The sequence below is a fragment of the Odocoileus virginianus genome, chromosome X (assembly GCF_023699985.2).
Source record: "Odocoileus virginianus isolate 20LAN1187 ecotype Illinois chromosome X, Ovbor_1.2, whole genome shotgun sequence".
NCBI lineage: Eukaryota > Metazoa > Chordata > Mammalia > Artiodactyla > Cervidae > Odocoileus > Odocoileus virginianus.
In genome coordinates this window covers 47,127,123-47,142,295 of record NC_069708.1, presented here as the reverse complement: position 1 = coordinate 47,142,295, position 15,173 = coordinate 47,127,123, and the positions used below count along the sequence as shown (strand labels likewise).

Genomic DNA, 15,173 nt, shown 5'->3' with positions numbered 1-15,173 from the left:
TTGAATTAAATACTGAGTCAAAAATAGCTTTTCTCTAGGAAATTTAATAAATCATCATACCCACCATCTTTTTGTCAATTATTTGAATAGCAGTTTTGAGGAAAGCTTGAAACATATATATATATATATATATATATATATATATATATATATAACACTATAGTTTTAATACATAATCTACACCTAGTCTTATTTTATACCCTTTAAAATGAAGAGGAGATAAGAAAACATAATTAGAAAAAAAAAAACATAATTCATTTCAGTAATTATTTAACCACACTAAAGCATGAAATGTATTTATGAAATTTTATTTCCAGCTGAAACTGTGTATTTAATGGTTTTAATCAATTAATGACACTCTACGGGAAATCTGAAAATTTTTGTCTTTTTTCTGATACAATATATACCATTCGAAAGAGACTCTAGAATATTTCTAATTATCTATAACAGTTTCCATCTTTCTACCCTTAAGAAGCCTAACTTTGTTAAAAAGCCCAATTCTAATAGCAAGATCTAAATAGAAGGAAAAATAGTCAATGTAATAATGTGTTATTTTTATATATTAATGCTAATATCAGCATTGATATAGAGGAAGATCCCCGAGATGTTTTGAGGTATTTCATAATGTAGATCTTAACTTCTTTATTTTTCAGTAATATTATAAGTAACAAGGTTTTGTTTTTTTTTTTTCTGACAGCCAATGTTACATAAGTCATACAGTTATATGGTAGAAAAAAATATATAAGCAATTGAAATGTCTCCCCCTTGCCCGACCCATTTCTGTTAAGGGTTACCTCCAAGCTGAGCCTGTGGGCCCTTAGGCTAGATACTTACCACAACTCCAAACTGTTCAGGTTCACAGAGGTCATCATATTCATTCTTCAGCTCTGCTAGTTCATTGAGTACCTTCTGCTCAGGAAGATGTTTTACAAGGTTCTAAAAAGAAATAAAAGCATAACAGTTTAGTATTTCATTATTAGGATTATAAAAGATACATTAACAACTATAAAAGTGATTAACTAGTGTAGTGGGTAAATTTCTGATTGTGCTTCTGTCACAGTACCAGTGTATCTTCCCCTTCTCCCCAAAAACTTAACCAAAAAACAGCTACAATTTAATGTGAATAAATATATAGAAGTGTTTGGTTTCTCTGCACTATAGTATATAAATGTTAAATTAAAAAATCATATGACAATAAATAACATTACAAAATTGACTGACTTTCTAGGTCTTAAACACATACCATAATTTTAAGATTTATTTCCTGTCATGATAATTAGTCAATCTATAAAAAAACAGAAAAATACTATGTAGAATTTACTCATGTGCAGTAATAATAATCATCAACTATACTCTTCAATATTGGCAAAATTTGGAATCATTTTCAGTCTTACAAACCACATCAAGCCTATAAAAATAATCTCCCATTATTTATATCTGTATTTTTTTTTCTATTCTGTTCTTCTATGTGATTTCCAAATTCTAAAACAATTTTCCAAGAAAGAAGCCTAGCTTTGACCCCTACAGTCCACAAATCATTTTCCCAGCTATTTCAACTTCACCACCTCAAAGTTGGCCACATCATAGTCCAACACTGAGTCTGAGGGACAAGTGTGGACTCAATTTAAAACTATCTTTCAGATAAAACTGTTAAAACCATCTTTCCGATATCTCTCAGATAGTTCACTTAAAAACTATCTTTCAGAACAACTTAAATATATATATACACACACACACACACAAATGCACACATATACACACACACACAATGTGTATGTGTGTTAGTCGCTCAGTTGTGCCTGACTCTTTGCAACCCTATCAGGCTCCTCTGTCCATGGGGTTCCCCAGGCAAGAATACTGGTGTGGACTGCCATTCCTGTCACTGTGAGGATAATGCCTGAGATGCAAAAGGGAATGGCTGATGCCAGGGTGAGCAATGGGGATCCTGTTCTCCAGAATTCAGAGATGTGCATTCTGGTTGGTTTGGTAGATGCTTGCCTTGGCTTTAAAACTCTCTGGTTGCAGCAGGTTTCCCTAATGGCATCTATTAGAAGATTTAAACAGGCAGAAACACCTCTACTGCCTTTTGCAACCAGACAACTAAGGAAATCTTTGTCACATCTAGGTGACACTCGTGGTAAAGAACCTGCCTGCCAATGCAGGAGACATAAGAGACACAGGTTTGATCCCTGGGTTAGGAAGATCCCCTAGGAGGAGGGCATGGCAACCCACTCCAGTATTCTTCCCTGAAGAATCCTCATGTACAGAGAAGCCTGATGGGCTACAGTCCACGGGGTCACAAAGAGTCAGACGTGACTGAAGCAATGTAGAATGCGTTGTCAGATCACTGGCTGACTGAAGAGATAATGAAACCCAAACTAGAGTGACCACATACAAGGAATACCGTCCTCAGGAAACAAAAATCAGCTGTCTTTAAGGAGTGGCATAATTAGAGTCCCAAAGTTATAATATATTTAAATCTCCAGTTCTCAATAAAAGTATTACAAAGCATGAGAAGAAACAATAAAGCATGCCTTTGCAGGGAAAAAAGAATTTTGACAGAAAGAATTCTGGAAGAAGTTCAGAATTTAAAGTTATAAATCAAAAATATTAGATAAACTGTTTTAAACATGCTCAATGAGCTAAAGGAAACGATGGAGAAATAATGAAAGGAAAATAATATTATGAATAGAATAAGAATAATAAAGACATAGAAATTACAAAATGGAATCCAACAGAAATTCTGAAAGTGAAAAGTACCGATAACTGAAATTTAAAATTTACTCTATAGGAGTACATATGGGCACCGGAGAAGGCAATGGCACCCCACTCCAGTATTCTTGCCTGGAAAATCCCATGGATGATGGAGCCTGGTGGGCTGATATCTATGGGGTCACATAGAGTAGGACATGACTGAAGTGACTTAGCAGCAGCAGTAGCAGATATGGGCAGGCAGAGGAAAGGATCAATGAACGTGAAGGTAAGGAAACATATTATTAGGTCGAAGGAACAGAAAGATAAAAAAATGAAGAAAAATAAACAAAGCATGAGGGATCTGTGGGACACCAAGCATACCAACATGTATATCACAGGATTACCAAAAGAGAAAGGGAAGAAAAAATATTTGAATAAATAATGATTGAAAACTTTCCAAATCTGATGAAATATGTAAATACACACACCCAAGAAGCTCATTAACTCCAAGCAGGACATCAAGGAACTATGAAACACTTTCTAATCAAAGTGTCAAATGTAGAAAATGATAATTTTTAGGGCAGTAATAGAGAAGTGAATTGTCACATTTAAGGAATCCTCAATAGGATTATTATATGATTTCTCCCATTGGAGTCAAAAGGTAGTGGGATAAAATAAGCGCTGAAATAAAAGACTATCAACAAGAATTTTATACCCACAAAAACCATCCTCTAAGAATGAAAAACTAACCTAACCCTCTTTTGTAAATAAAGTTTTATTGAAACGCAAAAAAAAAAACAAAAAAGTATGAAAAACTAAGACATTTCCAAATTAACAATAACAACAACAGCAAGAAGAAAAGAGATAATTTATCACTAGCAAGCCTGTTCTGTCCCCAAATACTAAAGGAGGCCCTACAAGCAGAAACTAAAGGGCAGTAAACAAAATTATGTGTCAATTATACTCTATAAAACAAGCAAATAAATAAACAGACATACTGCTATATGCAGTCTACATGCTTTCAATAAAAAGATGCAAAGTGATTGAAAGTAAAACATGGGAAAAAATATGGCATGTATATAGTAGCCAAAAAAAAAAAAAAAACGTGAGGTATCTTTATTATTGTCAAATTAAAATTGTCACTTTAAATCACAAAAAGGTCACAAGAGACAAGGATATTATATATTATTAAAAGTTTCAACCCATCAAGAAGATATAATTATTATGAACATATTCCTATCCAAAATACATGAAGTAAAAATTGACAGAGTTGAAGAGAGAAATAGACAGATCTAAAATAATACTTGGAATTCAGGGGTGATTTAACATATAAAAATATGATGATCTTTTACTTTTATCTAGTTTGTTTCACTTTTTCTATTTTATATTCAGTGATCCCATTTCACTTAGTTTTTGTTCTCCAATTTGTCCATCTCTCACTTTTTTTTTGATGTTCTTTTTCAAGCCTTTATCAAGTGAAAGTAAAAAAGCTTTTGTATACATATATAAAATATGTATAATATATATATATATTTTAGAAAACTTATGATTTTTTGCCTAACTAAAAAAATTACGACATTTTGACTCCACTTTGACTTACTATGAAAAGAATGCTAGATTTCTAATTAAAAAATAGATATACAACAAGCAACAAAGGTTTACTGTATAACATAGGGAACTATAGTCAATATTTTGCAATAACCTATGATAGAAACTAATTTCAAAAATAATATATGTGAACTAGGATAACTGAATCAATTTGCTGTGCACCTGAAATATTGTAAGTCAACTAAACTTCAATAAAAAATATACATATTACAAAAAAACAAGCAAGCTGAAACTTTAATTTTTGTGACTTAATTATATTTTGAGTGGGAAAATAATGCAAAGCTCTTTGCACTTTTAATCTTTTGCCACTTTCTCCCCCCATATTGAACTCATTCAACCTAAAAAATACAGAAAAAAAGCATAGGAAGGAATCTGGCTAAGCTAAAATCGCATGGTCTCTAATTTGTTTGCGATGTGAACCCTCAGTAATGCAGATTTATATCATCCAGTGAGTAAACATCCTATTTTGTAGAATGTTTAAAAATAGTGTTTATTTCTTTTTGTCCAAAAACAAACAAAAGATCAACCAATGTAATATGCCACATTAATAAAGCGAAAACATCTCACATGATCATTTCTACTAATACATTAAAAGCATTTGATAAAATCCAACACATATTTGTGAGAAAAAAAATGCTCTTTAAACTAGGAATAAAAGCAAACTTTCACAACATGATAAAGACCATATAAAAAGATGTTGTCAAAAAAAAAAAAAAAAGATGTTGTCACAGTTAATATACTCAATAGTAAAAGACTGAAATCATATCTGTTAAGAACAGGAACAAGGCAAGGGTGAATGCTTACAACACATCTATCCATCATAGTACTAACCAGAGCAATTAGACAAGAAAGAGAAATAAAAGGCATTCAAATTAGAAAATTTAAAAAAGTCGTCTCTGTTTACAGATGGCAATTTTATATGAAGAAAACACTAAATAATCCAACAAAAAACTGAAAGAGCTAATAAATGAATTCAGCAAAGTTTCAGGATACTTAATCAGCATGTAAAAATCAGTTGTATTTCTGTGCACTATAATCTGAAAGGAAATTAAGAAAACAATTCCATTTACAATAGCATTTTTTAAAGCACCTATAATGAGATACCATTTCTACAATGCCCACTAGAATGGCTATTGTCCAAAAAGTGGGAAATAAAAACTGCTGGTAAGGATGTATTAAAATAGGAACCCTTGTGCATTGCTGGTTGGAATGTAAAATGGCACCAGCACTGTGGAAAACAGCTTGGTGGTTTCTTAGAAATTAAAAACAGAATTAACCGTATGATCCCACAATTCCATCTTGGGTATGTAACAAAAAGAACTGAAAACAGCATCTCAAACAGTTATGTGTACACAAATGTTCATAGCATTGCTATTCAATAGCGAGGAGGCAGAAACAACCTACTTTTTCATCAACAGATATATTGATAAATGTGGTATATACACACAACAAAATATTATTCACTAGAAAAAGGAAGTTTTGATCCATGCTAAAACACTGATGAATCTTGAGAATTTTACGCTTAGTGAAATAAGATAGACAAAGAAAGACAAATAGTGTATGAACCCACTGACCCAGAATAGATTCTTAGACACAATAGAAAAGAGGTTACAAGGGGCTGGGGGCAGAGGGGAATGGGGAGTTACTGCTTAAAAGGATAGAATTTCTGTGTGGGATAATGAAAAAATTCTGGAAATAGTGGTGAGGTTTGAACAATTTAAATATACTTAACACCAGTTAAACTGTATATTTAAAAACAAGTTAAACAGTACACTATATATTATAAATGTTTCCAAATTTAAAATAAAAAAAAAGAGTAGGCAATATATAACCTTATATGTCCCATGGAAAACAACCATATCTCAATCTACTTTTAAGTAGATTTGGTCTCTATCTTTACTCTCCTCCCACTAATTTTGCGTTTCCACTAAGCTCTATGCCTGCAATGGCACCCTCTGTGTACTGATTAGTCCAAAGATTTACAATATCATGTCATTTGACCTAAAAGAAAAATCAATATTGATAGAGCAATATAAATACCAAATGAAATTAAGCCCACCTATTACTATGCCTCATTAACATCATTTTTTTAATAGAATAGAAAGGTAAGTAAATACCAAGGTGTTGTTTCTACTTTTCTAGAATATTTCTGATATATATAAATTGTTTTTCAAATTTTTTTCTCTGTTAATGGGATTTTTTGTGAAGTATGTTATTAAGGAAAACAAAGAATCAGACTGGTAACTTTCATAATTTTCCCTACAGGGAAACTCAATTAGAAAGATTTAAAATGCTGCTACCATTATTAAAAATATCAACTCTGCATATTTTCAACTCTCCATCTCAATTTTAAGTTTTAACTGTGAAAATAACTATTATAGAATGAATCAAGCCTATAACAGGATTTTAGCTCTGAATGTGAAACTTGTTATTTTGCTTCTCTTCCAGCTGCAGATAACCTGTTAAGTCATCTTTACACTGCAGGCTCCCTGGCAGGTGACATTTCTTTTCTTTCTCTGTTCAGCTATATGAAATAATGAACACATTCAATGGGCTTAGATGTATTCTGATTCTAGATACGGTCTTCTAACTGAGAAGGTTATATAGCTACAAGATTATATAGCTGCCAATGTTTAGTAGATTCTATTTACAAATAATGTTTAGAATAAAACCCTCTCAATGTGTGGTAGATACAGCCTATGTTATAGGACTTCTCGCTTAATGAACTTACTACATCTAGAAACCCATGTTTCAAGTGGCCATCATAGCCAATACCTGAAGATACCTCAGTATTTTTCCATAAATACTAAAAAACGGAGCATAAAATCAGACATTAACAGTGTTTTCATGCCCATCAAGTCCTAAATAGAAAAGGAAGGCGGGTTAGAAGAGAGAGGAGAGACATAGTAGTACTCATTTGCCTCTGTGCTCCTTCACTTATCTTCAAAAGGATCTCAAGAGAGAAAAATGTTCAGTGCACAGTTTAAGAATAATGTGGACTGTCCTTGGAGTCAGTTGCAAGTCCATATTTTTAGGCCTCCAGGAAGATCCATGCTAAGTCACTTCAGTCGTGTTCAACTCTTTACGACTCTATGGACTGTACCACGTCAGGCTCCTCTGTCCATGGAATTTCCCAGGCAAGAATTCTGGAGTGGGTTGCCATTTCCTACTCCAGGGGATCTTCCGGATCCAGAAATCGAACCTCCATCTCCTGCAATGCAGGCAGATTCTTTACTGCTGAGCGGGGAAGCCCCTGTCCTACCTAAAGGAAGGGAAGTGTGTATTATGCAATCAGGCTAGCCCAGTAGGAAAGCCTGCATTTTGGAAAGTATCAAAGTGACCGTGAGTGCAATAGTTGCTTCTCGGATGTGTCTCCAGGCCTGGCCTACCTACCCCCTCATATGTCCGAGTGCTTGGTTATTCCAAAAATCAAGAATGTTAAAAGAAAAAAAAAAGGACACAAGGAAAGAAAAACATGTTTCTGTATCTTGCCACAGGATACTCCACACCCTTGGCATGTAGAGGGCTTCAGTACATAGCAGCTATGCTCCACGGAGGCTCCTTCCCTATCCCCACTCACAATGGTGCCAAGGAAAGGGATCAAAATAGGAAATGAGGAAAATCACCCACAGCAGCTACATGAAAGCTGACAAATTAGCTCATAAGATCTGGAAGATATTCCTTGAGAGCCATAGAAACATCTAATGGAGATAGTTTTTGAAAAGAGTTAAGGTCTTACAACAGCAGCTAGGGGCAAGAGGAAGCAAACCACAGGTGAACAGATGTGGATTGGGCTAGTGTTTAAATGTCATATTGCACAATTAAACAATTGTAAATAGCTTTTGTTTAGTTGCCATATTGATACTATGGCTACTTAAGATCTATTTACAAAGATTAGTTCAGACACCCCCTATACTGAAAAGGGAAAGCTATTTGTAATAACAGAGGCTAGAAATCATAAATTTTTAAAGACAACTTATATCCTGACAAATTGTGAATTAATAGGCAAATATCTCGTAAAGTTTCAACCCTTCTATTTTTCCTTCCCGCTGCTCCTACTTACTATTGAGCATCTTCTTTCAAACATTCTAAGATTTGTGTTTAAAAGATCAATTCTAGGTCAGTATGAAAATTTCATCTTAGAAAATGTCAATGAGCTGAAGTTCACAAAGAAAACAACAAAGGGGAAAGCAGTTACTATGTCATCAAAGGAGCAGGTTTTTCTTCTTTTTAAGCATCACGAATTCACTTTCTGATGACTGTCACAGTTATCTAAAGGGATTTCTCCTAAAAGACCATAGGCTTTTAACTCCTTTTTTACATTTTTGCAATGACTCTACAATTCTTTCAAAACTTTATTTCCTTTAAATGTTAATTGCACACTTAAATGTTAGTTAAGTGAAGGTACTGAACCATAATGCCCTTTTCTGATTTCCAAAACATAACCTTTCTTTTTTGTCTTATATCTCATTAAGTCATTTTAGTATAGGAAAATCAAGTTAGGTTCACTGTGATTAAGTCTTATCATTCCCTACGTAAATGGATTGGGACCAATATTTCTTTTTTTTTTAAATTTATTATTTATTCTTTTAAAATTATACCATTACAGTGCATATATATACACAGAATTCTATTTATATATAGGAGACATGTATATATATATATATATATATATATATATATATCAGTATCATGTTAACTTATGTTGTCAAAGATTTTATTTTGTAAAAAATTCAGAGAAGAAATGGATAAGTCTTGGATAAATCTCTGTGATCTTAATGGAAACTTCCTCCTATTTCATCTGGTCAAAAGCTCAATCCCTAAACTACTATAATTTACTATAGGTTGTGCAACACTTTCTCATGGCATGTCTTAAATTGTATGTGTGTATTTTAATGTTCTGAAATCACATTCATGTGTCATTGTTCTTCGCTTCGAGTTAAAAGGCACACACTTGGATGTTAGGTCTGGTTTTGTATGTATTTTGTATTTCATCCATCCATTCATTCAACCAGTAGCTGCTGACTCTGTGATTGCCACCACATTAAACACTAGAGATTCTGCCCTCATGATAATTACAGGTCCAAGACTGTGTATACTCCTGCCTACACAGTGAAACCATAATCAACATATGACTGACAGTAATTTGTGTTGCATTTGATACAAAATACATTTCTTGTCAGGAGGTCATGCTGCAATTCCCTCTTTTGGTTTGGAATTCCTAACATTTCTGTAACTCCTAAAACAGACTATGAGCATCTGTTAAGATATGTTAAAATGCTGACTAAATGCTCTAAACCATTCAGGGAGAGGTTTTCCAACCTTCCTTGTGGAGCTACTCCTTTCAAAACATGTTAGTTGATTAAAGACAAGAACTGAAAACATGGCGAGAAAATTCATGACCTTGGATTATGACAATTATATCTTACAAAGAGGTAGCCTTTTACAGGTTTCCTACCAATTTGATCTTCAACTTGACCAGAGTAGGCATACTTCTCAATATTACCTCAGCACTAATAGCACCAAATGAAGAGCTCAGCCCTCAGCATTCCTGCCAATACCTAAGTTTCATATTTATAACCGAAAGCCTGTCCTACTTCAGTGCACCATCATTACCGCAAACTCAACAAATCTAAAGGAGAATCCATCCTCACTCTGATCCCTTATCCCTACCTTATCAGCTCCTCCTAAAGGCCCCATTCTACCAATAGGACTGGCATCCTCTCCATCCTCTAAGCTTTCCAACTGGGGTTTGTCACTCAGTTACAAGTTCTGAGGGCTTCCTTGGTGGCTTAGATGGTAAAGAACCTGCCTACAATGCAAGATACCAGGGTTCGATCCCTGGGTGGGGAAGAAACCCTGGAGAAGAGAATGGAAACCCACTCCAGTATTCTTGCCTGGAGAATTCCCTGGACAAAGCAGCCTGGCAGGCTCCAGTCCATGGGGTCACAAAGAGTAGGAAAAAACTGAGTCGCTAACACTTTCCCATTTCACTTTCTCACAAGTTCTGATGATTCTTTCTGAAAAATCTCTTTGCAATTCAACCCTTATTTTACATCCTGCAGCTAAAAATCTGGGCCATAGAAATCATGTGTATCTAAACTTTCCTAATTTCAGTTCAATTAAATTCATCAAAGTGTTCTCATTCTGTATTAGATTAATAGAGATCATAGATATATTTACAACTTTTATAATTATAGAAAGAAAAATTGTGAATACTTTGTACATAAAAATTTCAACTCCTACTAATGTCATGATCCTATTTACAGAAATGTATTGCTTTCTAAAATAATTCGCATGATTTACAATTAATCTGAAGATAATTACTAAACGTACTCAATCCTTTGATGCTAATTATCTTCTATTTTGTTTATGTTCCACTCTATACTCAAAAACAAAATTTGAAAGTCATATTAAACCTTAAAGGTGATATTAAGAATTAAAAAAATATAGAGAATATACAGAATGAATGACTCACTATGAATATTAAATAGCTTATGAGGTGGGTACGGCCTTGTCTAAATGTAATAGAGTCTGCCTAAGTATAGTACAAACAATATCCAGTTATATACATATAACTCTCATGTATCTTGAATTAACATATTTCAAATTAAACACAAAATATCTTTTAATTATAAGGATACAAACTGATATTCTCAGGTATATAACAGAAGATTTATATTACTTAAAATAGGTGACAGGAGTATAGCATGTTGTTTAGGTACACTCTGCTTTCATTAGATATCACCTTATCATAGCCATGACAAATACAAGGATACATTGCTATAAAATATTATATATAAATGTTTCAAAAGCTGAATCCTACCCCAATAGCCAAGAAACCTATGTTTGATAGGTTTGAAGTTTGAAGGTTACTAACATCTTACAGGTCTTGAAATGATAACAGTGCAATGTACTTTAGTGGAATATACCAAAAGAGAATCTAGAAATTTCATTCAAGTATATAGGTGTATGCTAATACAATATTCAATCATTTTGCATTAAGAACTCAGTGTTTCTCATCCATGATTTTTGTTTAGGCATATGGAACAATGCAAGTCAATGCAGACTATGAAAACTGAGTGTACTAGAGAATGGCCATATTGTTAAATGAAATGGGCCACATCAGAATGCCACAACTCCTATGCAAATCCAAAGGCAGAAACACTTCACTGTTTAGAAAGACAATCTATACACAAACAAGAGGTGGCTTCTTTTTCCAAAATCATCCTAATACCTTAAATCATTACAATTAGTTCAAAAGAGTTGTAATAGAAACATACCTGACTGGCTATTGTTAAGTATTTCTTCCCTTTTTTCATATAAGTACTGGATATAGACACTTTCATCCAAAACAAATGTAGAAGCATATGGATACACCTTAGTTCAGTTCAATCACTTCAGTCGCTCAGTCCTGTCTGACTCTTTGTGACCCATGAACTGCAGCAAGCAAGGCCTCCCTGTTCATCACCAACTCCCAGAGTTTACACAAACTCATGTCCATTGAGTCAGTGATGCCATCTACCATCTCATCCTCTGTTGTCTGAATGTTGAGCTTTAAGCCAACTTTTTCACTCTCCTCTTTCACTTTCATCATGAGGCTTTTTAGTTCCTCTTCACTTTCTGCCATAAGGGTGGTGTCATCTGCATATATAAGGTTATTGATATTTCTCCTGGCAATCTTGATTCCTGTGCTTCTTCAAGCCCAGCATTTCTCATGATGTACTCTGAATATCTTAAATAAACAGGGTGACAATATACAGCCTTGACATACTCCTTTTCCTATTTGGAACCGGTCTGTTCCATGTCCACTTCTAACTGTTTCTTCCTGACCTGCATACAGGTTTCTCAAGAGGCAGGTCAGGGGGTCTGGTATTCCCATCTCTTTCCAAATTTTCCAGTTTATTGTGATCCACACAGTCAATGGCTTTGGCATAGTCAATAAAGCATATAAGATCACCCAATACATTTGTTATCCCATGAGTGGTTTATTGCTGGTTAGGGGGATCACTTTGGGGGATCTTGGCTTCCCTTCAGATGTGGTGCTACACTAAGCATCCACTCCTATGTAGCTGTTCACTCCATCATCAACTAATTGTTCATCCTCTGAAAGTCTGCTCTCTTTGTGACTCATGACCTGTTGGCTCTGTTAAGGAGACCCGGGCACACTATCAGATAAAAGAAGCCCATATGTTCAGGATATGAGGACTATCTCTGACAAACGTTCCCAAACTCCTGCTTAAGTAAGTTCAATCCTTCTCTAGACTGCTGACATGTCCCTTGGTCCAAGGGGCAAGCATGTGTTCATATTATATGCATCCTGGGCAGAACCTTGCCTTTATATCAGTTGAGATGTTCTTTGTGGATTTAATGAGACTGATAACCCAAGGTTCCCTATGTGTGATGTTGTTCTTCATCAACACAAAATCTTTTCATCTGAAAGTAGCCATGATTTTGCTTTTTCAATTTATTCACATCATGGAACTTACATAAACTATATGTAGTGGTTGTTCCCTTTGGATTTAATGTGCCAAAAAAAAATAGTTTGCATACATTTAGGTTAATGGAGACCACCACCATCCCTTTGCCTGAAAGACACTGCCTCCAAAAAAGGCAGCTGGGGCTGGGGAAACTGTATACACTATGATAGTTTTCACCACCCAGTGCAAAAGAACTTTCACTGCAGAGTCAATTGTGACAGAAACATTGAGAACTGACAGAAACACCTACTATACTATAGTAGGTTCCATGTAAGTATTGCTCTACTCTGTATGGAATCCTCATGCTTAGTTTTGGGTCCTTTGGTTCAACAAAGGAGGCTGGGGTGGTTTTCATAGCTCTCAGATACCCTTGAGAGACAACACAGAATTAAACAGTCAAGAAGCAGAAATACGTAAATCTGACACCAATATTAGCATGGACTGCTCACCCCTTCAATATGGCCCTACACACAGGGTCAGTCTAGTATTTGGATAATCTCTAAAATGCCACCAAATGAGCTGATAACAGAATATTTAATATAAACAAAATATAGTATCATGCATCTGATTGGTTCAAAAACAACTGAAAAAATTACTAAAACAGAGAATGCTTATGATACATTTCAGAATGTCAGCATCACATGAAAGATCATTTTCAAATACCACTAGAAAAAACGATGAATATCATAGTACAAATGCACATAAGAAGAACAGACAATATTCAGTTTGGTATAGACAATAGGGAGCATTTCTAGGAGAAGGTGAATTTTAAGTCACATTTTTAAAGATATGAAAGACAAAGGATGCAAAGACATGGAGAAAGGCAAAGTCAAGTCATGTGCAAGTTATTCAAACTAGAGACTTGGTAATTCAACAAATCTTTGAAAATAACTAGAGATTCTCTACAGGATTTAAAACAAACAACTAAAAACCAATGGCAATCACTGCTACTGCTTCTTAAGGAGGAAAGTGAATGGATGGAGGAAAAAGAAAAATCAAGCTGAATCAAGTAAGATGCACTGGATTGGAGGCCACCTAGGGAAAAAGATGAGCTAAGAAACAAAAGTAATATCAGTAGAATGAGTGAAGTGATGAGAGATAAGGCTAAACCTGTGGGAATGGGAGGTAAGAGTGGTTCTAACAAATCTTCAAAGAATCAGTAAGAATGCATGATGTGCTGGGATGAGACTCAGGCAGAGTCAAAGAAGAGAGAAGGGATGAAAAGATTTCCAGGAGATAAGGAAAGGGGATATTTATCTGAGGGATGGAACAAAAAGATGAGTTCTTCTGGGAATGCTTTTTCAAGGGATGGTTAGACATTCAAGGGGAGAGTTAACTATCTTTACTAAATATCTAGGAAAAGGTGAAAGATTATAGCTAAGTAGACACCCAAGGGACTTGTCCATACTTGTGTTCTATTTGTTTAGTGTTTACAGTTTGTATGTATCAGTATATTAACATGGTAAAATAACCCAATTTATAAGAACACACCCCCCTCCCCACACCATACATGCAATTTAAGTGACTTGCCCAAGAGTTTAAGTGGCTTGCAGAGGGTTTACATGACTAAAACCCAACATAATGTTTTGTTGCTGCTGTTTTCTTTCTCCCCCTCTACATTAGGGATGATATTTAATGAATAAGCCACTAAAGAGTAGAAAGTCCAAGGAGATGAAGTAGCAATTCATCACAGCATTCAAGGAAAAAGAAGAGAGACCTTATTTGCTTTTCCAGAGAAGCAAGTAATTTTTCAACTCTATTCAACTATATACACTTAAGAAAATTACAATATGATGACCAAAATATTTACTCTTGTTTTTCTCAGCTGAAAGACTTCATTTCATTAAATGGGGCCATCACTTAGAATCCTTCATATGAGATAAAATAAATTATGGTGTTATTAGTATTTGAACTACACTTTCATTTTACTCAAACGCTGTTTATTAATGCAGAAATGGAATCCTATGCCCCTTATATTGCATTGAGTAAAATTAAGTCTTTATTTCTTGGCAACTAATTGTATATTTCACAATACAAACAATAATGAATGTCAATGAAGACAATGTCTTCTAATACCAGAAGAAAATATTTTAAAAGGTCATTTAATTTCTACTCTGACTTCCAATGATAGATGTTGCTTAAACTGTTTTATTAGTAAACTTTTGTGGCTACTTTTTATTGCATGAACTGTTTAGTTAGTAAACTTTTATGGCTATTTTTTATTCCTGTCCAACGGTGAGCTTTCAACTTCCTCAGCCATCTGCATATCAGAGCAGGAAAAAAACAGACCAAAAAACAGGAGGAGAAGAAAAGAAATCAATGAACTGGCCATCACATGAACCGAGTTGTGATTCCAGATTGGCTGTGTGATGTAAACTTCTTTGAGCCTTG

At 34.5% G+C, this 15,173-nt stretch overlaps 1 protein-coding gene across 3 annotated transcripts in view; it reads right to left on the bottom strand.

Moving 5' to 3' along the window:
- Positions 1-15,173, bottom strand: part of DIAPH2 (diaphanous related formin 2) — a 953,573-nt gene that overhangs the window by 484,754 nt on the left and 453,646 nt on the right. For all 3 annotated transcript variants that reach the window (XM_070461796.1, XM_070461795.1, XM_070461794.1), the window contains one exon: positions 835-936. In XM_070461796.1, coding sequence (XP_070317897.1) covers positions 835-936 — 102 coding nt within the window. The remainder of the gene's footprint in view (positions 1-834; positions 937-15,173) is intronic.